Consider the following 23,143-nt stretch of genomic DNA (forward strand, 5'->3'; position numbering starts at 1 on the left):
CCGGTCAGGTTCAAACCGCGCTTTGGCGGTTCACGAAGGTCAAGCGGACCGCGCACTATGTAGAACTCGACCCGTCGATTGGCGTCCACGGGAGGAATCCACGAGTCGTCCGTACCCGTCGTCGACGTCGTGCATGACGCATCCGAAGGCTTTGATGGTGTTTGCGTTTTCGTTTATTTTTAAAACCTCACGACGAATTCGCTTCACTTTGCTCTCGCCAAACGCCCTAACCAATCAAACTCCTCCCGTCAATGGTCGCCGTCGGTCGCCGTAAAGCGGTCGAGCAAAGTTCAAAGTATCACAAAACAGCCAGCCTCACACAAACACATCAACGAAACAGCTCGAGTTTGAGGCAGTGCACTCTGCAGTGGGGAGATGCATCTTGGTATCGGGGCAGCAGCAGACGTTGCCGGGGATGCACCGAGATTTATGAACACAACAAATTTGTACGATATTGCGTTGCGTGACATGCGATAATTTTGGCTCTAGCCACCTCTAGCGCATTACAAATCGTCTTACAAGACGTGCAGCGTGTGCAGCACCGATCGCCGAAGAGTTATCGCCTGTTGGGCTCGCGTTGCGCTGCGCTGCGCTACGCTGCGAGAGATTAAGCGAACAATGTCAACATCGTGCCCAGCGGTGATCGGTGCTCGGCGTAAATTTGTTTGTTTTCGTCCTGTCCTGTCCCTCGTGGTCCCCCAGGAACGATGCACATTCTTGTGGAAGTGACGCCAGTGTTCCCATTTTAGGGCGAGGGGGAAAAGCAAAAAGGAAAGTGTCCTCCTTTGGCAAACAGATTGCATTCTAAGCAACAGATCAACATAAACCACCTCCCCCCAAGTTTGATGGTTAATGTCGCTGCAGACATCGCAGCTATCTATACCTGACTGTGAGGTGTCGCGCGATTTGCGCCGATCGTTACCTCTCATCTACCTGTGCGCGGGGAAAGATCTATTTAAAAAAGCACAACGATCACCATCAATTGTTTACAACCGTACATCGATCGATCACCGCTAATAGGTGTCGTCGATCGATCTCGATCAACGAATGGGCACCGATCAGTGATCGATTCGCACTTCGCGTGCCGCGAACACGGCAATTAGTGCATTAGTCGGGCATTAGTGTGGGCAAAGGCTCCCCTCAGCATCGTCAGTCTAGCATCGCTACTACGATCGCGCAGTACGCGATCGCGTAAAGTACTCGTACAGTACTACCCCACCGACCCCTATTTTTGTGTCAAAATCCGTTCCGTTCTGGAAGGGCCGGCCTCCTGGCTGGCGAGGCTCCGGGATAAGGGATTAGAATATGGTACCGCGCTGTTCCATACCGTGATCGTGACAGTTTGATAGCGGAAAATTTGCTCATCAATTAGCCCTACAACACACACACACACACGATTCCGAGTGCCGTGATTGTGTAATCCGCCCGCCCGTTGACCGCGATCGTTGCGTAATTGACGCAGCAGCGAAAAGGGAAGTGAAAATTGCGTTTTCCGCCAGTGTGCTGTACGCGTGTGTATGTGTGTTTTGGGGGTGGTGGTGCAGAGGTCCTTGTGCGCGTGTGTGTATGTGCTGCGTGTAATCGATCGATCCGCCAACGGACGTGATCATCATGGGTGGTATGCTCTCGGTGCTGGTGGCCAGCGTTGGCGCGATGGATCTCATCTACTGTCTGGCGTACGTTTCCTCCAATCAGCCGGCCATAACGGATGGTGGTGATGGCGGGGAGAAGAACGCAGACGGTGATCAACAGCAACAGTCGCAGCAACAGGGCACTAAAGGAGCGAAGGATGATGGTCTCGAGCGGTACCGGCAATCGGTGCAGGAACAGCTCGACACGGCACGGCGCACCGGCGACGACGGAGTGACGTACGCGCAAGACGGTGTCCCGTACCGGGATGGTTATCGAGTGGAGCAGTTCGACGATCAACGGCTCGATGCGCTAGGCGTGAAGATACGCGAACTGGAACGCCGTAGCCAGGAGAAGGAGCAACGACTGGAGCAGTTGAACGTGCAGCTGCACGAACTGGAACGAAAATCGGTAGAACGGGAGCAGTTGCTGATCGCGGAGGTACAACGATCACGCTCGGTGAGCCGTGCCGCAACACCGGAACCAACCGGATCATCCGTCGATCGGCTCTCGATCGAGCGGGTGGTTGCTGCTGCTGCTGATGCTCGGGATTCGGGCACACCGGTACCATCGATCGTGTTCGATGATGGTGGTGATGGTACTGGTCGGGCAAGCAGCAGTAGCAGCGGTGATGATCGACGCCGTGCCAGCGGTGGATCGATCAAGTTTCGACCGATACGACGTGACGATGAGCTGCGTCGATCGGTTAAGCGACGGTCGGTAGCATCGAACGCATCGCAGGATGATCGTGCCGAGGAGTTGCTTCTGCTCAGCCAGCTGGAGGCCGACGAAGCGGCCCAGATGCAGGACTATGTGCCCCTCGTGTACGCACGCGATGATGAACAGCATCACCAGCATCTGGGAGATCCGTTTGGGCGACGGCACAAGATCAGCCCAATCCAGGAGCTGTGCCAGCTGCACGAAGATGAAGATCACCAGCATGAGGATGAATATGAGCAGCAGCAGTGGATTCCGGAGCGTTCACCAGAACCGACACTGGCCGGTACCATCACACGCCCCTGGGGTGACATTAAACCGGGCGAATCGAAGGAGAAAGCCATAATCCGTCGATCGGCACGATCGCTCTCGATCGAAGAGGAAGAACCGGCTCGGTTAAGCGATCCGGAGGTGACCACGACGACGACGACGACGACGACGGTGGCGGCAACAGAACCTACCACGTTGCAACGAAGCGCATCGCAACACACGTCCGAAGCGATCGCACCAGCGATGGCCGTGGACAGCGCGATCATCACCAGCGAGCAGCCAACATTGCGGCGCACGACCAAGGAAAGCGATCTGGCCAGTCTGTTGACGGTGGAGGATCATGGCAGTAAGGCAAGTACGGCATCCGCCACCAGTGGCTGCAGTGCCAGTAATACTAATACCTGGACCACCGAAATCACCATCCAAACCGAGGAGTCCGAAGACTCCGAAGAACTCCTTCCCTCCTCAAGCACCCGCACCACCCACTTTATGCAGTCCAAGTCTCCCTCGCCGTACGTGGAGGAGGATGAGCAGGACGAGATGGAGATGGAAGCACTCCAACAGCAGCAGCAGCATCACCACCATCACTATCACCACCATGACCACCACGATCACCATTCAGTGGCGCATGATCGTGACAGGACAGTCGATCGTCGCCTCACAGACATTTCCAATCGGTTGGTTCCCCTCGTACCCCGACATCATCACCTTCCTTCACCACCCTCTCCCGTCGTCGATCGTCCTCGTTCACCCACACCGTACGATCAGGAGGAACTGATGGGTGTGGCCAGCAGGTACCGCTCGCGATCATCTTCCTCTACCACCACCTCGTCGTCCTCGGCCGTTTCCCAACCCCCTCTCACTGCACACCGCTCCCGGACCCGGTCCCGCACCCGGTCCCGGTCCCGGTCCCGGTCCCGATCCGTCCTCTCGAATGGTGGTTCCGTTTTGCAACCCGAGGATCGGAACATCTCACCATCGCCATCACCATCACCATTGGTGCTACTGATGCAGCCATCGGAGGATTCTATCGCTGTGAGTAGCGACGGGAGCAGTAGTAGAAGAAGAAATGGAGGAAACGACAGTTCTTCACCATCACCACCACAAGCTGCAGCAGCACGACAACCGATCGTCCTTACCATTGTTCTAACGACGTATTATCTCGAATTCTAGCCGCCGTCGATCGCGATCACGCGACAAACCACCACCGAACCGAACGACACCGGCATCGAGGGTGATACGGAGGAGTGTGATGACGATCCGGAACGATCTTCCCGTTCGCTGCGTTTGCTGCATCCATCGCGTTCGCCGAGCGGTGGCGGTGGTGGTAGCTGCAGTCCCTCACCACAGAACGGTTCACCGGCATCGAGGCGCCGGCACAAGGAACGGAAACGCTTCACGCGAAGCCTCACACCGATCGATTTCGATCAAACGTTTATGGATAGCTTCACCGAGCAGCACCTGTCGGTGTCACCGTCCGAGCTCGAAGACTACATCAACAGCATGGAGGAGATCAGCTTCGTGCCACCGAAGCTGGAGTGTCCGGCGTACCTCTACCCGTCGATCCATTCCCCCGAGACGATCCCGAGTTTGGTGCTGACCGATGAGAAGGGTGCCGATGCACTGTTCCACGATGAACTCTCGACGATGGCGTTCTACGGCGAGCAAGGACTGGCCGCCGGTGGTCGCCGAACGCCGAACCATCGCGTAAATTACGTCGAGTGGATCCGGAAGTTCCCGGAAAACCAAACCAGTCACCTTTCGCTCGATGATTACGATAGTGATGATGAGGAGGTCGAAGCGATCATACGTCTAGCGTCGACGATGGCGGAGGAGAAACCGGCAGCAACACCAACCGGTGGTCCGGTGTTTCCTGTTGGATTGGCTGATTCCACGGGAGTGTCACCGCTACCACCACCACCGATCATCGTACCTCTGATCAGTCCGGAACCACAGCCTGCGAGCGAAGAGCGAAAGGAATTTCCGGTGAATGTACCGGCACTCTACGCAACACCATCACCGACAGCCTCGGGACCACTGACGGATCTTTCGGACCTTTCCTCGAATGTTTCTCCTCTGTCCCTTCCTCTGACACCATCACCACCACCACCGGCAATAACAACAGTAAACGATAGCCACTTTACACCGATACCCTCACCGATAACACTGTCCATCGATGGTGTTGGTGGTGATGATGATGATGCTCCTGCTGCTGCTGCTGCTGGTGCTGCTGCTGCTAATAGTCCTAGTCGTTCGCCTGTTCCACTACGAGTGAACCTTGGCGTTCCTGCGCCTGTGCGAATGGTATCCCGTTCACCGACCGCTTCGCCTGTATCGGTGGACATTACAGCCGAAGAGCTGGAACTGTTTGATATTGGCCATCTCGATGGTTTGATCTTCGAGGCGAAAAGCCGGGAACCATCGCCAGCGCCGGCGACGCCGGCACCACTTCTGAGTCCTGACGAGCTGGCGTTCGATATTGGCAACATGGGCGGCCTGATCCTGGGGCCTCCCAGTCGCAGCAGCTCACCGCTTCCACCATCACCATCGTCATCGCTGGACACACACGACACACACGAACAAAGAATGTCTCGGACGGACATACCGGACAACGAACATAATAACCGGGAGTAACACAATCGCCTCGCTTAAGATCCCGTACACGACTTTTTATTGTTTATTTATTTATTTGTTTTTGTGGCGATAAAACTGTGATTTGGAATTCGAAATAAACGCCATTTTAGAGGCCAAATACACACAAACACAACATACGCGACCGGGATGCATCTTGGTGCAGTGGAATTTACCTGATTTAGTTTTCGTTGGGTTGGTTGCTGACAATTTAATTAGTGAGCGTCGCGAGCGCCGATTAGCTGCCGGGGGCACCATCCGGGAAGGGAAGGTCTGACTGACACTCTTCTGGGCTGGCAGCCAAGTTGCCGAACGAAGAACCACAAGTAACAAGCCTCGCTTTAACGCTTCATCGGCAAAACAGATCAAGCGCGAACGATCCGCAAATAGACCCCCGCCCCCCGGAATGGGGGTTGGCATTGGAATTGAGTTGCGGGAATGCGCTTTGGCACAATAATGGTGGTGTCGCTGGTCTTAAGTAGTCATCGTGGCGCAGCATCATGATGCGAGAGATCAAGCGGTGTGCGAGCAAGCAAGAAATGATAAAGTGATTTATGTCGGATCGTTCTTAGGCGCGCGCTCGCTCGCGATCTTTTCATGTTTTGCCATCCGCGATGAAAACTGACGATTAGTGAGGTAGTGAATTAGAGTCACTAGGTACTTCCTGTACCTGGCACTTTGTTGGGGTCCAAAGGAGTGAAAGATCTTATACGTGGCAGGGGTTGTACTTAGAGGTAGTTGATGCTGCAGTCGGTTTGCTGTTTGATTGATGTACTGGCGGGTATTAGTCTTCCTGTTTCAACTTGAACTGCTTGAATGAACTCATTGTGTCACTCTTTCAGTTAGTGGATGGGACAGTTGTGCTAAACGAGATAATTACCCCTTATCAGTACGTTCATCGCTTTGATTGTTTTCAGTCGTTTCATTTGGTTGTTTAATGGATTGTTTCTGGTTTTGCTATTGGTAACCTATTACTTGTCGATAATGTCAAATTGAAAATATAAATTAGAGTATAAGAAAATGATTGAAAAATGGCCGTTGAAGAATTATTGTTATATATGGTATGGAGAATTGAGATATTAATGCGAGATATGATGACTGTACAGAGTAACGTCTGCTTCTTCGTAAGCTTCTGATTTCCGTTGGCTGGCAAGTATGATCATCATTTGAAGTATCTCTATGTGATCGAACGATTAAATGCCATCATTGTATCGAAATAACTTCACTTCATATTTCATTTGCGATGTCGTTGATGAGCACTTATCCAGCTAAAGGTTGATCACGACCAATTTGAGACTCAACTGAAACAAAATAAACTGTTTTTTGTATTTGATCCCTAAGATACAACGAACCATACACTATTTTATACGATATTTACATTAGATAATGGTTATGAAGATACATGTTAAAATTAACAGCCAAAACAGGGGGGTCATTAGGAGGAAGACTTCATTTCAAATTTCTAAATCGATTATCGACATATCGAAGAAAATAAGTAGAATCAATTTATTTTATATCCTAAATTGTTCTTGGAGCAGATTTTCAAATTGAATGTTGAAGAATAATAAACTTACCGGAGTCTGTGAACACAATTGCTTTTTTAACAAAATGCTATAAAATGGAGATATCAAATAGTAATGTTATTTATTAGTTCTATTTAATCTATCGAATCAAGAACTTTTAATTACCTGGCGAATGATCAATCGGACTATTTTTTGTGGAAAACTCCCTTCTTTCAAAATAGTTCTTCTTTCTCTTTGCGGAAACGGAAAACTGATATTCAACTACTTTTTTTAAAGATTGCAAGAGATGAAGGACCGTTATACGAAGAAGAAATGAGCAATGGTTTACGGTAAGAACGACTGCGTCCAAAACAATGCACCCTTCAATTAGCCACCAAACCACCTTCCCTAACGATTCCCTGTGTTGTGTTTCGCTAAACGTGTTGCCAAAGCAAAACACGATTTTCGTTCGTTCTTACCAACCGTAATGAAGTCATCTGTTGCAACTGCATAACGGACCAGGGACATTCCGTGCAAGCGAAACAACATCCTGGGAATGTAGTTTAACAGCTCGCTCTCACTCCGGAGCGCGGTTAACCGTCGCTTGCTGATTCGCTTTTATTGGCGTAAAAATAGCTCCCGTTGTGGGGCCTGGTGATCAACGGGTAGCATCAACCGAGTACCGAGCGAAAATGCGGGCGGCGGGCGTAGGAAGCAGATAATTGGTTCAATAAATCAAAGCTCCAATCTTGCATGCTGCTCCGTGCACTAGCTGCTGCACCTCGCGACTGCACGGATTCTGGCGCACTGATGTTGCTCTTTCTGTCTCTCTCCCGTTGCAGTTTATTTTTAGGGTCCCGTTTTGGGGGAAATGTTTGAAACATTATTGCAGGTTGGCCAAGCTGACCAGCTGAGAGTCGCTCAAAAACAGCGAAAACTTGCAGCTCGTTCCCTCGATATCACGGGATTTAGTTAAGACAAAGCTGCCTGGTCAGCAACAACATGAGCTCCACTGCTCTCTGGTCCGGTCCCGACGAAGAGGATGTAGTTTGACACTAACCAAATGTGTGTGTTTTTCGGTTTGGGTTTTTGGATCCAGGACAGGGCCACGAGTTATGGGCGGTGGGCGGACGAATGTGTGACCAAAATGCTTCGCGGGTTGCAAACAACCTTCCAACCCCCTTCACTGTCCCGAACCCGGGAACCATTTTGGCCAGCAGGAAGAGGTGCGGCGGAGGTGGAATGCAAAAATAGAGTGCCTCCCATATGTTCCCATGATGATGATATGGTGTGGCGTTCGTGCGAGGCCCACATAAAGTTAAATTTATCCAAATGATGACTACCGTGTGGTGAGCACGCAGGCGACAGACCGGAGCAAAGCAGAGCAGAGCAGAGCAGTAGCCCCCGCGGCCCAGGGAAGGGGCCAGGAGATCGCTGGAATCACGGAAGGAAATGGATGGATGGATGGATGAGGTCAGCATGAGAATAGATTTGGTGCGTGAGGACGGAATGTTGCCATCGCGGTTTTTAGGTACCAGACCGGAACATCCTTATGCTACCTTTCTCTTCTTCCTTCCTTCAGGAATTTTATGCGATTGATTTCTAATTTATGCACTACGCAAGATTGTTGCTATTTTACAACTTTGATCATTAGTACATTAAGTCGTTTAAAGGTCAGCTTCCACCAAAAACAACGATTCGTTCATTTGTAACCTTCCCAACCCATGGCTACTGCGATGATCATCGCGTCAATTAAGATTAAAAAAAAGCTGCCCCTCATGTCCGTATTATAACCAAGCACCAGCATTGCCAGCAGCAGCAGGGGTCACGGTTTGGCGCGCCCCATAAATCTGTTCAACACTTCAGCAACAAGCCCGGTTGGTGGAGCGCAAGGAGGAGAAGAGCGATGGAGCGGGATTATCCGTGGAATGTCGATCAATTCAGATTGCTCCCGGGATGCGCCTAATGAGCGTCACTAATCGAGGAAGAAGACGTGGCCAATGGTGTGGCGCAGCGGTTCGAGTGGTCCCAAACACTTTAATGCCACGCCGACCATCATGTTCCATCATAAAATGGTTTCACGGTCGGATCGAGAGTCGCCGCGGTCGGAGAGTTAATATTAAATTTTTCCGATTTTCCACCGGTCCAGCGCATGGTGTATGGTGGGTTGAGGCAAGGCAGATAGTCGATTTGCGCGCGGCGCTCATCGGCTGCCCGGGATGCCAACGATGACGACGGTTTTTTGGTGGAGGGGACATCGTTGAGGATGTTGTCTCCGGTGTGATGTGTGTGCCGGGTGCATAATGTGGTCACCACCATCGCCCTTGTCGTACGTGGGTGGTTGGAGGTGTGCTGGTGTGGCGGCGCCAACCAATATCATCTCAAAAACTCCCGAATGATGCACTCTCCCGTGCGTGGTATGCGCGCGGTGCGCATGCTTGCCAGCTTCGTGGCCGTTATCCATCCGTCCATCCATCTCAGGCCCAGGTTCCAACGGCTGCGCGATCTCTGGTCACCGTCAGCAGCAGTAGCAGCAGCAACAGCTGTACCTGTTGAGCGACGCCAATAGGCCAAATGCCTGTATGTGGAGCGCGGGTGGGGGGTTTAGAAAAATTTGGTTGATTTATTGTTGCTGAACGTCGGTTTGGCAAGCGTTACGAAACGAAACCAATCCGTTGAAAGTAAACACGGTCTCGGCACTAGGTGGAAAACGGATGTCGAGGCTTAGTACGGTGGCGAGACCTGCGGAGATGGATAAATGTCGAGCAGGAACGCGCATCATTATATTGTCGAGTAAACAGCGGGTTTGCACAGCCCTCCTCTGTGCCTCGCCTTTTTGGCCGGCGGCTGGCTGCGTTCCGGCATGGTAGAAACACCTTTCGCGACGCGAGTGACGCGAGACTCTCCGTACGCGAAAACAGATCGCTGATCGCTCAGATGATGGGGGGGCCCCCTTCGACGGGATCAAGAGATTGTGCAAAACGTTGTCCGTTACACAACAATGGAAGGTCGGGACTAAAATTAAATTCTGAATTCGGAGCGGAGCGGAGCGCACGGACAAACAGAAGGCCAGATGAAGATGGTAAAAGTAACCAGCACCAGCAACGGCACCGAATGTTCTCTGGGCATCCCATCCAATGACTAATCTCCATGGCTTACTAGTCTGGATGAATGTGGGTCATATGGATGACCTCAGGGCGAATGAGTTATAGGTTGAGGTGTATACGGAGAAAGAAATATGGGAGGACATTTGAGGTGTTCTTGTTCAACAGAATCCTTATTCCGTTGAAACGGCGAAAGTGTACTATGAGTATGAGGTATTAATTGTTGGAAGGTTTTGGAGTCTGGATTGTTTCTCATTTAAATTTCTTTATTCAGATAGAGTAAGGCATTTTAAATAAAATTTCGTTGAAGACATTATTTTGCCATTAGACTCAAAGGTAATTATTGAAAGAATTAGTTGGGGGTATTGGGGCGCCAGAAGCGAAATACGTAGAATATTGTAAGATTAACTAAAGCACAAGCATTTTCCAAGGACGCTTTCATTAATCAAGAAAGCCCTGCCACTTGCTTTCTTGTTACTAAAGCTAACACATAATTTTGTGGTTTTTCTTCATAAATCAATTCCTCTGGAATTACATCTGTAATACCTCCATTGAAGAGGAAATCATTGAATCTTATTATGGAGAAAGGTCAACTTGCTATTTATGCAATTGATGATACTACAGAGCGAACTCTTTAGTTCATGCGAGATCACGTCAAGTTCCTTACATGAGGAATACGCCCTAAAATACTTCATACTTCTTTTGCAGAAAAGATCAAATCGAACGAACCGTTAGTGACGCATTTACTATCAATAAATATCAATAATCAATATCAATAAAGATATTGTCGTTACTTAAAAACGTCACTATGAAAAAAACCAATAAAATCCAACGATTTGTATCATACAACAGCCAAACGACATGTTGCTCGTGTTGTTAAAAGGGATACCAACAAGCGTCGAACGATCGTCAAACCTCTTTTTCTGCGAACACGCGAGATCCGCGACACATAACTTTATAACCGCAAAACCTCAAAAACCTGAGTCGGAATCACCATAAATCATTAAAGCATCAGTCTCGGGGTGACAAACAACACAATGAGATTAAGATAAAATATCATCCATTCGTGCGTGAAACAAGGCGTAAAGGGCTTTAAATCGTGGCCAGGACGACGCATTGCTTAGATTCCAACGAGAAGCCTGTTCTGCGGCTAATCTACTAAACATTAATGATCCTCCACCGAAAATGCGATCGCGCTCTGCACTGCCGCCTGCTTGATCACCTGCTGCGCAATTCACACCATCATCGTCACCATCGTCATCTCTTTTGTTCACATTTTACAAACAAACAAGCACCTTAAATCACTTCCATTGATTAATGACACGAAATTGTGTCCACCTTCCCATTCTCTCTTCCTCTCTCTTCTATTCACGCAAACAGGTAAGACGAAAGATCGGGAACCAACAGGAGGAGGGAGTGTTAGTTCTAGAGAGCTTCTAGAGAACGGTAACACCTACACGAGCGCGATGATGCGCGACACACGCGATTGTTAAGGTAACGCGAGGATTGACAATGCTTCTCTTCGTCCCGTTCGCCCTCGCCCTCGCCCGGGGCCACAACTCTGAACGGACACCCGTTTCCTGACATTCGACCCATTTCTGTCAACGCTTCCGTCAGAATCTATTTCCACGCGCGGGCACACGCGCCCGCCCCCCGTGTGCAACCTGTGCAAGGCACCCCAACACCTACGATCACTACCGCACGTCTCGTGTCTCGTATGATGACGTTCTCTCGGGATCGCTGAGGATCCGACCGTTCGCGCGCGACCGTTATCTGCCGATTTGCGAACCACGAAACGTTTTTGTCTGTTTGTCTGTTGTGCCGCTGTCCGTAGCCGAATTCGCAAGTCCCCGTGGTGGTTGTCGTTAGCACCATTTGTTGCACCATTAGAGAGCGCGAGGTCGCCAGAAGGATCGACGCGGGGACGCCGGCCGTGTACCGAACGCGCGTTACTCGCTTTAGAGTGCCGCAAGTGTCCAATTGATTTACGATCCCTCGTAAACCATCAAACGCCTATTTCATCCCGGGGGCTCAACCAGTGTACTAACGACGACAGCAACGGCAGCAGCAGCGCCACCAGCATATTGCTAACGAGAAGATCGAAACGAATTGGTGCGTTTGAGCCGGCAATAAAACTTCCAAATTTTCCCGCTCACGATCCAAGCGGAGGGAGGGAGGCAACAAGTGATTTGCGTGTGGAAATTGGTTTGGTTTGGTTTGGTTTGGCTGTGCTCGCACTTTATGGTTTATTTTTATATGACTTAAACTCATCGGCCCCTCGTGGTGCCTCCGCGCGCTTGTTGTTGGTCGGTCCGGTCCGGTCCGTTGGCTGGCCGGCCGAATCAACAGTTTCGATCGCAAACAACAACAGGAAACCGTCGTGACCACAAGGACGCGAGGACGCGAGGACGCGAGACGAGACAAACAGACTATCGTGGCGTGCGAGTGGTTGGTTGGATGGGAGGAACGTTAAATGGAAATGGAAAGTCGGAAAATATTGTTGCGCCATCGCGGCTCAGTTGGTCCTCGGGGTTTTTATGATACCCAAGGAAATCGCAACTTGGAGAGAATTATTTATTTATTGTTCGGTTGGTTGAAACGGGTTGGGTTGTTGGTGGTCGGTGGCACCAAGATTGTAATTGGTTGGAATGGCTGGTTGTCATTAAGCGAGGCGACACCGCTCTTATGATACGTGGTAGCAGAGTGTTAATAGGATGTGTTTTGCAATGCAGATTGTTGTTGCGTTTGGTATTCATTTCCGGAAATGAGTTCACGTGTGAGTGAGGAAGCTAAAGAGGCCTTAATGTTGCCTGTTGTGAAACACCAGTTTGATTTCAACGTCCTGCTCATGATTTGATATACTCTGGCATAGGTTATTAATTATTTCATAATTCCCTTTGTAATTAAAGCAATTTAAAGCAACAATTTGTGTTGTTATTAAACGTTTCTGGACGTTCGTTATTTGTAGCAATTTGAGCGTGGATTTAAATGCTTTTTGACGTATTCTGCGCATTTGTGGCGGTCGCTTCATCGCAAATCAACAAATTTGTCATTTATTTTTTTTTGCTGTGTTTAATGTAGCTCTAGCCATGCAAACATTTCATTTGAAAGCCCTGAAGATTACAACAAGACTCTGTATCATCACACAAAGCGACTGACTTAGCAGATTGATTGAAACAGAACGTTGCTCACGTTTTATTGTTGTATCAATAACTGCCAATATCAATGGATGCATGAGCAGCAGGTCTTTTCCGTTTGTGGTATTTTAAAAGTAATGCTTGGCTCTAAAAATTAACAAAGTGTTGACCAGTTCAAGCAAACGCTTTGCCAAGAATGAGCCAAACCACAAAGCCACTTACAGGCACTGGGTAATGTTTTCATCTACCGAGCATATTGGACGAAGAAAACTGAATCTTATGTTTGAAATTATTTGCAGCAAGTTTTACCTTTTGATTTTTTAAATTAAGAGACAGATGCAAATTTCACAGTTATTTTTAAAATTTACCTTTTTAATACCAACCCTTTAATTTGATAGTACAACCACACTTTCATATTAAAGCAATCTAGTGATATCTTTGATTTCATGTCTCACGTCCAGTTTCTCGAAAGGAAATAGTCTTTCGAATAATGGTCTGTGATACCGGTTACCGAGAATTACCATCAGAAGGATATTTCGTCCTTAAACAATCGTTAATTCGTCCTTAAACAATCCCAAAAGTGCTACTCAGTCGTTTTATGATTTTACAGTTTTCTCATTCCGTCTTTCGACATCCCGCCATCCGTTCCGTAAATTTATATGCTGACACAACCCACAACCAACCGCCACGTAACAAACCCCGGGGCGTGACGGGTGAAAAATGATCAATCTTTTGCCCGCAAAACGCGTGAATCACTACCGACGAGATCCGCTTGTAGTCTTTAGGCGATATTTTGAATTTTCTTTCGCCTCAACTCGTTTATGGCTGGCCTTTTTGGTGCGGCTGTGAGTGTAACGAGTGCAAAAGTGACCTTTCCCGAACAAAAACAGACCGGCGACGAAGGGAAAATCCGAAATGGTTTCCCAGCGGCTGCTGCTGCGACCACAGTAGCATGTTGTCGAGTTTTCGCGTGTCCCACCATATGACGCGTGGGACCTTCCTGCTCGCTGCCTGCTTCGACCTCGCTGCGAAGTTATCGTGCCTCGTGATATCGGACGGCATTTAATGGCGGCGGCTGGTTGGTTGTTTTTCGTAGCCGACTATTTTATTGTTTTTCCCGTCTCGAACTCTGTTGCTCGTCGAGACGGCGCTTGAGAGAATCTGTGTGCTCCCTGTGACGCAGATCGGGCGTCGGATGATTTCGTCGGATTCTAGGATCATCTGATCCTAGGCGGCGGTGACGTGCTTGATCGCATGCGTTCGTCCGCATGCGTACTAATCAACTGTGTTGGCCATCACCGGAGTCGTCTTCTCGAATGGAAATCAACGGACCATCTCCTGGCGAGTGTGTGTTGTGCATCGTCTTTTAGCGATGATTACAATTTCAATTACACGCTAATGCACTTAATGTGGTTGTTAATGGCCGGACATGCTGGCAATCTGTTGGTGTTTAGGGAGCGAAGGAGTGAGAGAGGAAGCGAATAAGGTGCGTAATATCAATCCAAGGTAATCGCTAATAAGGCTGTTGACCACGCATTACCGAGAACACAGCGTCCCCGATCGAGAGGAACACTGAATGTTAGCCACATTTTCGGGGTTATTCAGATAATTATAGCGCTTAAGTTTGCCAGCACGAATGTCAATCTAATGATTTCAGCAGCGGCAGCAGCAGCAGCAGCAACATCGAACAACTGTTTCTGCTCGTCAGCTCGTCGCTTCGTCTCGCTCCAATGCGTCTTCTCCTCCAAACGCTGGCCCGTTGTCCGCAAAACGCTTTGACATTTCGCCAAAAAACAAAAAAAAAAAGGATCAACCGATCGTCTTCTCGAGATTGTGGTGTTGTTGTATCCTGTGGTGTGAAGAATTTTCGGAAGATGACATCCATGCCATCCCCGGGGTTGGTGGGCCACCACCGTACGCCTTCTCCGAATGACGATCGTACGTACGGGATCGCGTTTGAAAAATGATGCCAAATCGGTGAACGGTGCACTGGGGGCCACCACCCCGGGGCTGGTGCCACCCCGGTGGATGTTTACCATCCTGTTTGCATACCCCGCGAGATCGCTACCAGCACCAGCACCACCCCTCTAACGTCTAGCGTTCTCGTTCTAAGCTTTTTGAAAAATGGCAAAACATGTTGACACGCTAAGTCACCCCCGGGTTCCCCCCCCCCCCCACTGCTCTCTGGTACGTAGCATAGGCCGTCGTGAGGTCGTGTGGCAAAATGTAAACTTCACGGCCACGTCGATAGCGAGCGAGCGCTGGCGAGGAATCGGTCTAGCGTGATCGTACCGGGTGCAGCAGCGCTTCGCTGGTGGTTGTCCCTTTTGGAGCGTCGATTGCGCTATCCGGACGAGCCTAGTCCAGTTTCAAGGGCAGCACCGGACGGACGGACGGACGGATGGCAACAACCGGGGTTGTAAACAGGTGGGCGACGTCGCCGCCGTCGTCGTTGTAGTGACCTTCGGTGTCACCTACAGTGCGTGTTGCTGGTCGCGTAGTCGCAGCCTGCCTCGATCTGGCGTGTGGGATGTGCTTCTTCAACCGCGCACCGAGTGAAAGGCGTCTCCTCCTTGCGGTGAACGCAGCAGGCGGCGGCGGCGGTGTGCTTATTCCTTGAGTTTCAAAGGATTTTCAATAGCAACCGCGGTTGGCATGGGTTTCTATGATCTAACATCTCCCGATGATAGAGCCAAGGCCCAGAGATCGCGTCGGAAACGTGTCGAGTTCCTGGGCACCGAGCACCGAGTGCGGTCATTAAACTCCGTTGGTTTTTCCCCGTATGAAAACACCGCACTAGACACGGTGGTGCTCGCCTTGGCTGACCGAACGCAAGCATAATTGGCCGCCATTCGTTTATTTACGCGTTCCCTCGATCTCTGTACCTCGACGAAACAAACGTTAAAATATAAAGTGAAGCATCCGCTCTCGTTCCCCCGTTCCCTCGCCTGTTGTTATGGTCTGCAGCGGCAGCAGGAGGATCGTTATGAACCCCCAATGGCCGTCCGCCCGCTCGCCAATGTATCCCTTCTTCTCGCGACCAAACCAAGCGGAGTGCGAGGGAGGAAAATCGTTGAAGGAAACATCGTTTCACAGTTTTCATTTACCCCCCACTCACTCTGGCGATCTCTGTATCTCTCTCTCTGTTACTCACTAGCTGGCAAGAAAATGCTCCACCCTTCCGAAGCCGAATACGCGTTTTTGTGCGGGACGTGTGCACAGGCACAACGGAATTATTGCCACCGCTCGACGAAAACTCACTGCTCACCTCCACTTTCGTCGCGTACTCCTCCTTCTACTCCTTGCGAGAAGTAGCAGAGATCGTGAGCCGAACGCAATTTTCATTCATATCGCGAGCGATGAGCGTTCGTGTGACGAACGAGAAGATCCCAAAAGGGGTTTTCCGTTCGCCGGAATCCGTTAAACGGCGCGTGCCACCTTCAAGTGTAGCAAACCTTCCCTTCCTTCAACTCCCGTGTGTCCTGTTGGGTCTCGTGAGTGGCGAGTTTGTGCTTTCTAATTTTAGCATCCCCCCCCATCCCGTTCTTGGTTGTCTGCAGAAGCCAGCGAGTTCCTTGAGGCCACCGCCGCCGGTGCCGCCGTCGTTTGTTTTGGCTCCCGTTTTCGCATTTGTTTTGTCGCGTTGCACCAACACCGGTAGCCATGATGGGAATGCAGAGTGCACCTCACCTCGGGAGCATCGGGAGTGTTTCGAATTGTTTCGACAAGTTTGTCGAATTTGCCGGGTTACGGAATGGTAGCATAGGTGGCCGACCTTCTCTCGGGAAGGAAGACATAACTTTAATGAGGCGTAGAGGTCTGGCTTTCGTTTTGTGTTGCTGGATGTGTAGAGACGAGATTTTTCTAGATTTCGAGCAATTATCTGCTTATCGAATGACGATTTTTTTGAAATTCGATGGTACATACGTAGTATCGTTATTGGAGCACATGAAATATGTCGTTTTTTAAATTTGTGCGATAACATTTTCCTGGCATAAAAGAATAAAATAATGATGTTGTGTTTATCTTATCGACCTATAAGATGAAACCTCTTTCGATTGAACCTTCTTGAGAAGTGCCTGCGTTAACTTACATAGATAAACAATGTACATTTTTTAAATTTGATTTTCAAGAAACAAGTAGACATTCATTATTTTAACGAATGGTATACTAAATTGTACTATTTGAAACATATTAGCTTTTTTTTTATAAGTTTAGAAATTTTGTATCTTTGTTTTTTGCCTTGTTTTGGTTTTGCTTTTAGTACGAACTCATTACATGAAATCATTACATTTTTAGGTTTACCTCATAAGTTACGTTAAGGAAGAATGTTCAAAGTTTGAAAAGCATCGGCTAGTTAGTGTTGGGTTTACGATAGGTAGCGAATTGGAATACATGAATTTGAAAAGATCACTTGAAGGCTTGAGGTGCACTGAATCACCACGAAGCACTGTTCTCGACGCAATATTCAGCAAACAGCTTGAGTTGTTGAGTAACGATTTGATTTGATTTGATGAGATGATAATTCACCGTCATTTATTTGAAAAAAGGCAAAGGATACAACGTGAATCACCTTCAATATTCATGAATAGTATGGAATGATGCGGAATGTGCTTTGAACGCTCTTCAGATGAGTTTGCGCACGTGACTTACACACAGATGCTGTGCAGATGCGGTGGTACTACAGCAGTAGCTCTTACCATTGAACGGTTGCCATGAACGGTATCCAAGGAAAATGAAACAATGAAAATGAATGCTTGCTATGAATTGCTCGCAAATAAACAAACATTTGAATTGTTGGAATAAACTATTGATGTTATTGAATTGGTTGAATTAAGCCAGAACCACGAATTTAAATAGCTGCATGTAGATGAAGATGTATTTATGCAATCGATGGGACGAAAACACTCGCCATCAGCGCAATGCCAACACTAATCTTCACATAAATTCTATCAGAACCATCGGCCCGAAAAACCTTCCAACGATCGTTCCCAAAACGATCCCGATCTCTGCTGCTGCACATCTGCGCGTTCGCTCAACAACCGCCTGACGTCATCGTTCGAAATCCACCCATGAGCGTCTTCAGTGACGTGGCACCCCAAAAACGACCCCGAAACGGCAAAAACGTGTGCAAAACCGTGGCGAGAGGCACCGTCCGCTGTCGTCAGGAGGAAAAGCGTGACTTTCACAGTCCTCAGCCTGCTTCTCCTGCTTGCTCCTTGCTTGTCAACGAACCTCTCTGGAGAGTAACAGTTAACGGCGTGTGAGTGCCTGCCGTCGTCTCCTGGCTAGGCGAGTGCTCCGGAGTATCGCTTTTCTCGCATTTTCTCGTAGTTTCCTTCGTAGGCAAACGAAACCCCGCTACAAACGGGTGGTTTTCCCGTTCCCGTTTAGCGGCGGGGGCGATCGCGTTCGCGTTCACCAAGGAGTGGAGCGGAACGGGTGTGCGGCGTGAGTGCCGCACGAAGTGCTCGCACACTCGCACAAGGCCCCATCGTCGACGCCACGGGCTGGTTTCTGGTCTGGGTTTGGGTCTGGTTTGGCCGGAGCAGATCACGCACGGTTCACACAGTTCGTGACCAGCTTAGCTTAAACATAGTAACTCGAGTAAAACGAGTGTGTGGCCCCTTCTATCGCACGATCGCTCGTGATCTGCCTCACTTTAACTGCCCTAGAACTTAGTAGGACCGCTACCACCGCCCTTTCGCGACCTTTTCCGCCATCGCAGTGAGTGAGAACAGCTCACGCCCTCTCCCTTAAAAAAAGCCCAAACTAAAGCCACAGAACTAAAGCCGCACGATGGCCGATGTTGAAGTGATGCGTACGCAGACGGTCGAGGTGAAGAAGACGCGCAAAGTGAAAAAGACGACGACCAAGCGCCGCGAATCGTCCGATCAGACCGGCGAGGTGACCATCACCGAGCTGGAATCGTCGGAGTACGTCAACCCGAGCCAGAGCGCCATCGAGGACAAGCAGGGGTAACGACAGGCCACCAGGATTCGAGTGCCATGGAGGGAGGGAGTGTGGCAGGACAGGGGCCAGAGATCGCTCCAGGTCGTGGTCGATGCTGGAAATCATCATCAACTCCCGTGGTTCTCGCAGTGAAAGTGAGCAATTTACGAGCGGACCGGATGGCAAGAATGACCCCTTCCGGGGCCCGTAGAGACCTTGTCTGCGCTGGTGTTGTGGGGAGGGCACTGCTTCTAGGAAGATCCCTGTTGCCGGTTGCCAGTTTGCGTTAATCCGATTACGCACACGATCGCCTACCGGGTGCTGTTTTTGTTGTAATGTAATACGCTATCACTTACGTGACAGACGAAGACACGGCGACGCAGCAGTACGATCGGTTGTTGGTCCCTAAATTGACCAAAACGGGTGCAGACGAGGAGACGATGAGTTATAGCGCAGTTTTACGCATCGCAGACAGCCTTGCCTGAGTGTGACTTCTTCGTATTTTATCGATTTACACGCGCGGCATGCTTGGACATGCGTTTTCGATCGGAGTTAAAATATTATTTTATTCCTCCTCCGTTTCGATCGTCGAATGCATTAATCGAACCATAATGGGCAAGAGAAGAGAGAGTGAGTGAACGAGTAAGCGACCTGTGGGGATACACCAAGAAATTGTGATTTTCGATCACACGACTAGCTCGTGATCGTGTCTTCGATCGTGGTTCGATAAAGCTTTGAAAACCATTTAATTCGCAAAACAACGAAATTCAACATATTTTTTGAGATAGAAGCATAATGTCAAACAGCGGAATATGCTCTCCTAGTTCCCCTTGGTCGCTTCATGAAATCTATTTTTGCACCAAACACACGCACACCATTTGATTCCACAAATCGCGATACACACTCCTTTCATCTCCTGCTAGATGGACCAAGCAACCATCGATATCGGTTTGTAGCACAAAATGGCCACCTTTCCCGAATGGAAGAGTAGAATTTACCTTCTGCTCGGTAGAATGCTCTCTTCCGGAGCGAGCGCACAGCACGCAGCGTGATGCCGGGCATCCCGGAATGGCCAAAAATAAACGTAAAACGCGCTCCGATGCTCGATCTGACCGATTGGAGCAATCGATACATTAGTTACGTGAATGCTGCAGCCATACACACACAGACGGACGCATCTGGCGTTGATGCCTGCGCGTGCTCTGGTATGTTTCCGTTTTAGTAACCACGAGTGCACCACATGATGAGTCATGGCATGGGCGCATTTGTTTAGAAATGCGATGCTCCAGCACGATCGATCGGATCGGTTGATCGATCGAGAGTGAATGCCAGACTAATGCTCCATCGTTTCTGGTTCGGTTCTGAACGAACATGTGGGCACTGTGGGAACTGGCTTGACTGGCTGACCAGTAGAACGTCCGTCACAGTTCTGTGCGCTGGTCGGCGTTGGTCGCACCGACCGACGACCTCCTCCGATGCTACCGAGTCGGATTCACGCTCACGCTTTTGCACTCGGCCCGCACAACTGACCGACTTTTCACCGGCAGGCCATGGCAGACTCAAGCCAGTGCCGTCGCAGCCGTCGCTGCCGCCGTCGCGATGGTCTTTCCAACCTATTTTTAAACTCAACCCGAACACGAACACCGAAAAAGCCGTCCGCCAAACCGTGTGGTGCATTAGGTGGGATCAAAAGGGATGGATGGGTGGAAGGGTGGATGGGTAGAGGGGTGTTCCACATGAAAACGCATTGGAGTATTCAAAACAAAACTCTCGCCTCGTCGCGATGACAATTGGGTGGGGGGGGATTGGACGCCGTAAATTAAGCTCCTGTCTCGGGTGATGATGATGATTCCAGCGACGATCCTCGGTAGCGATGTAGCCTGCTACCCCTCCCCACACACGCACTCGTGCCTTCGTTACCCCTGTACTCACTTTAAGGTATTCAATATGATGCAGATGATGATGATGATGTGCATGCTGATAAACAGAACAGACAACATGAGAGACCCCGAAGAGAAGAAGCTGCCTTGTTTGTTCTAACCATTATAATCGATCCTCTACTGTGCGCCTTTTTTGCAGCTTATTTTCAGTGGCGAGTACACCAAAGCCATGTCGAAGGACTGGCACTCGGGACACTTCTGCTGCTGGCAGTGCGACGAAAGCCTGACCGGCCAGCGGTACGTCCTGCGCGACGAGCACCCGTACTGCATCAAGTGCTACGAGAACGTGTTCGCCAACGTGTGCGAGGAGTGCAACAAGACTATTGGCATCGATTCCAAGGTAAGTAAGAAACGGTAGCAGAAGCGGAACCTGGTTTGCGATCGGCCTACCCTCTAATGCCCGATATTTTTCCCCATGATACGCAGGATCTCTCGTACAAGGATAAGCACTGGCACGAGGCGTGCTTCCTGTGCAACAAGTGCCGCATCTCGCTGGTGGACAAGCAGTTCGGCTCGAAGGCGGACAAGATCTACTGTGGCAACTGCTACGATGCCCAGTTCGCATCCCGCTGCGATGGTTGCGGTGAAATCTTCCGTGCTGGTAAGTACCAGCAGAACTGTGGCGACCAGGAGAACCACGAGAGATTAGGATTCCATTAGCCAGATCGACTCTGGTTTGGCGCCGCCTTCTACGATTAGTTGGATCTGGCTGGTGGATGTTGAGTTTTCTAATCCCCAGACATCATAGCATGCGCCATCTGGAACCATCATGTCTGCCGGCACTCCAGTTTTTAATTCCAATTTAACATTCACCGGCACTTTAGAGAGAGAGAGAGAGAGGGAGTGCTTTTATTTATGTTAGAAGTTGCAAGGCCCCAACGCACTGGCTTCTGGTGGCCGGTGGCCTTTCAGCGAACTCAAACTGAACCAATATTTCATATTTCAAGTTCGACTTTCATTGGCGAATCGGCCACGCTGCTCTCGAGATGCTCTCTTGTAATGAACGAACGAGCTCAAGGCATTGAACACACACACACACACACATGGACGGACACCCTCGTGCTTTTTCTCTATTGAATCGATCTACGTGTTCCGACTGGTATTTGCAAAGAAGCAATAAATCTCGACACTACAAGCAGTTCGGAAGACAATACTACTGGCATCCTCAACCGCACCCAGCCGCACATCACCTCTGCTGCGATGTGACCTGTGTGGTGACATAATCTACCAATCCTTCAAGGGATCCCCCCCCCCCCCCAGCTCGATGATGATGAATGAGACACATTGGGTTGTCACAGTGCTGACAACGGCACAACGCCACCGCAACGCGCCTGTCTGCTCTGTCTGGCCGTTCGGTATTAATGGGTTGAACAACACCTTCGGTGCGTGCAGCAGCACAATAGTCCGTGTGGCCCCCACCTCAAGTTCTCCATTATTCCGTGGATCTACTTATGGGATCTTCACCAAAGGAACTTGCGAAGACCCTCTCTACTTAGCGCTTCCTTCGGGGCTTTGGGTGGGTGTTGCGAGTCGCGAGATAATTAAATTCAATTGGACTAAACCAAATCCCGGGACGCGACAACAAGACTCATCATCGCCGCTCAACTCTTGTGTGCTGCTGCGCCAGATTCTAGTTCGTGCCCCAAATGACCTAATGACAAACAAACGCGCGCGCGCGTTAGTTCGGTGCTCATCATCATGGCGTTATTTCCCCAAAGCAGAGAGTGGTGGGGCATGAGGATGCGTCATCTGTTATGGCAATGGCCATAAATTAGTCAAATAAAGAGATCACACGATCCTCCGGTACCACCGGAGGCCATGCAAGTCGCCATCATGGCCTTGCCTTGAAGCTCGACGACAAGATCGACGACAAGTACCCCAGTCTGACGTCCGTGCTGGCGATCAATTACACTTGCCTTGTGCTCGAGAATCTCACGCCGTTCCCCGCAACGGCCGCCTATTTCGGGGACCGCCCGGACGGGACGGGACGGGCCCCGGAAGGTCGATCGTCTGGTGATGCCGAACCGCGAACGATGGAGTTAATGGATATTAATCGGGAACTCGGGACGACACGTAGGAGTAGATCGCGCCTGCGCTGTTGTGCCGTGCACTTTCGGGTGTTTCGGTGTCGAGTTGGACCAAGACACTTTCACTTTCTCATTCAAAACAATGGATGATCGACGGTTTGGGGTCATTTCTCATTCTGTCTGCTTTTGACCGGAAGGAAGGACACCTTCCTGCTGGGGTTCGACCAATTAAGT

The 23,143-nt window shown here is 49.9% G+C and overlaps 1 protein-coding gene across 9 annotated transcripts in view; it reads left to right on the plus strand.

Annotated features, from left to right (window-relative positions):
* Positions 1 to 23,143, plus strand: part of LOC125957196 (four and a half LIM domains protein 2) — an 88,759-nt gene that overhangs the window by 54,117 nt on the left and 11,499 nt on the right. For 5 of the 9 annotated variants that reach the window (XM_049689716.1, XM_049689715.1, XM_049689717.1 and 2 more), the window contains 2 exons: positions 21,022 to 21,222; positions 21,309 to 21,483. In XM_049689716.1, coding sequence (XP_049545673.1) covers positions 21,022 to 21,222; positions 21,309 to 21,483 — 376 coding nt within the window. Of the gene's footprint in view, positions 3,652 to 3,789; positions 5,384 to 18,538; positions 18,969 to 21,021; positions 21,223 to 21,308; positions 21,484 to 23,143 lie in introns of those variants that run through there. The other 4 variants (XM_049689714.1, XM_049689719.1, XM_049689712.1 and 1 more) reach the window with 4 other exon arrangements.

Source organism: Anopheles darlingi, chromosome 3 (genome assembly GCF_943734745.1).
Source record: "Anopheles darlingi chromosome 3, idAnoDarlMG_H_01, whole genome shotgun sequence".
Taxonomy (NCBI): Eukaryota; Metazoa; Arthropoda; class Insecta; order Diptera; family Culicidae; genus Anopheles; species Anopheles darlingi.